The sequence below is a fragment of the Ailuropoda melanoleuca genome, unplaced genomic scaffold (genome assembly GCF_002007445.2).
Source record: "Ailuropoda melanoleuca isolate Jingjing unplaced genomic scaffold, ASM200744v2 unplaced-scaffold69990, whole genome shotgun sequence".
Lineage (NCBI taxonomy): Eukaryota > Metazoa > Chordata > Mammalia > Carnivora > Ursidae > Ailuropoda > Ailuropoda melanoleuca.
Window position 1 is genome coordinate 1 of NW_023244936.1, and position 1,787 is coordinate 1,787.

At 57.6% G+C, this 1,787-nt stretch overlaps 1 protein-coding gene across 1 annotated transcript; it reads right to left on the reverse strand.

Moving 5' to 3' along the window:
* Window positions 1–718: 718 nt before the first annotated feature.
* LOC117800419 (urea transporter 2-like) lies at window positions 719–1,396 on the reverse strand (the record flags this gene model as incomplete). The annotated part of the gene is made up of 2 exons (XM_034652955.1): window positions 719–847; window positions 1,207–1,396. Coding segments are annotated over 2 exons (319 nt in total), but the record flags the coding sequence as incomplete, so codon positions are not given.
* Between the last annotated feature and the right edge of the window lie 391 nt (window positions 1,397–1,787).

Sequence of the window (1,787 nt, forward strand, 5' to 3'; positions counted from 1 at the left end):
GGGGGACGCCCAGGCTCAGCTTCAGAAAGAGGGCGTTCTGGGGCTTTCTGGGGCAAGACCTAAGGCAAGGAGTCACAGAAGCTCCTTTTAGAAGTCACACGGCTCCATGCTCAGGCATGAGGAGTGTGGGGGCGTGGGGGAGTGACAGGGAGCGGAGTCATCGTCATTCCTTCCTTCCTTCCAAGAATGTTTGTTGAGCAGCTGAGAGCACCGAGCCTCCTGGCCAGAGTGCCCTGTGCCTGATTTCTGGAGGTGAAGGGGAGCTGAGCCCCGAGCCTCTGAGGGCTCTGCCTGGTGGCTGGTCCTTCAGCCTACACTAGGAGGTTGTCCAGGCTGGTCAGGGCATCCCGAGGACGGGGGAAAGCTGGGTGGGGGCAGAAGGAGGAATGAGGAGGTTTCTAGAAACTGACAGGATGCTGTGGTACGGCTCTTCACCTATGGGCCTCAGTTCCTTTCTCTGTGCTCTGGTTGAGTAGGACCAGAAACCCTTTCAGATCTTACGAAAAGAAGAGTGAAGGATGGCAGGTAATGAGAGAGTGCCCACACATCACCTAGCATGGTGCTGTCACTGTATGACATTAATAATTATCTCCAGCGGATGCTTCTGATGTGCCAGCGAAGTCCATGCCTCCTTAAAGAGGGGTTTAGACAGACAGGGAGCTGGGATGAAAAGGTTGGCAGCCCTTGACTGCTCCCGCAGCCTCAGGAGCAAACTTACCACGACATGGACATCATGACGATGGGGAGCAGAAGCCACCAGTAATAGCTGCCTTTGTCAGAGAACACGGCCATCAGCAACCCCACCAGCACCCCGTTGTAGCCGTGGAGTCCCGCCGCGATGGCAGACCTGGGGGAAGGGAGGAGGGCTGGTGGAGGGGGGTCCCCCCAGGGCCTCAGGAAGGGCACTGCCTTCTTGACTTCCCTTCTGACCCAGATTTTTCTCAGCCGGGGCCTGACGGCACACACCTTCCAGCAGTTGGCCCCACTGGGAATGGGAAGGGAAGACATCAGCCCTGACGGTCCCCTGGCCGATGTGGAGCTGTTACCAAATAATGAGGGAGTGGCTGTTGTTAGTCACTAGTGTCCTTAGTCTGAGGAGTTTCTGAGCTCGGAGGCCTGCAGCTACGGGATGGGAAGGTGGCATGTGGTCCCCGCAGGAAGGGACCTCTGGCGTCGTGCTTGGGCCCTGGGTCTCCTGGAGCTTACCTGTCCTGGCTGAGGATGAGGGCTGTCAAAGTGGACACAACAGTGCCCAAGCAGCCTGAGATGGCCCACCAGGGGTTCTGGACGAAGAGGCCGAGCACAATGAGGATGCCGCTGAGGGGGTTGTTCACAAACATCACCTGTGACATGCCCCGGAGGACCCAGTCGAGGAACTGGAACACTGGGGATTTGTCTGAAACGGAACCAGGGCAGGGAGTCAATGTTCAGGGGTGCGCAGGACGTGGGTGGCTGGGTGGAGGGTGTGGGAAGCTCCGCGTTCAAAGTGGGTTCTCAGGGCGCCACGCCCTACCGTCACCTGCCATGGAGTGGGGTAAACCAAGAACCCAGGAGGGCATTTGACTGCCCAGAAAACTCTTCAGACCCATTTCCAGCTGGTTGTGGTCTTTATGCTGTTTTTCAAGCAGTGGGGATAAGGTAACCTGAGCTATCCCTTCCCCCCGTGAGAGCGGCATGAATTTGCAAGAAGACACTTCCAAAAAGAAAATTCTCTTGCAGGGGCGCCTGGGTGGCGCAGTCATTAAGCGTCTGCCTTCGGCTCAGGGCGTGATCCCGGCGTTATGGGA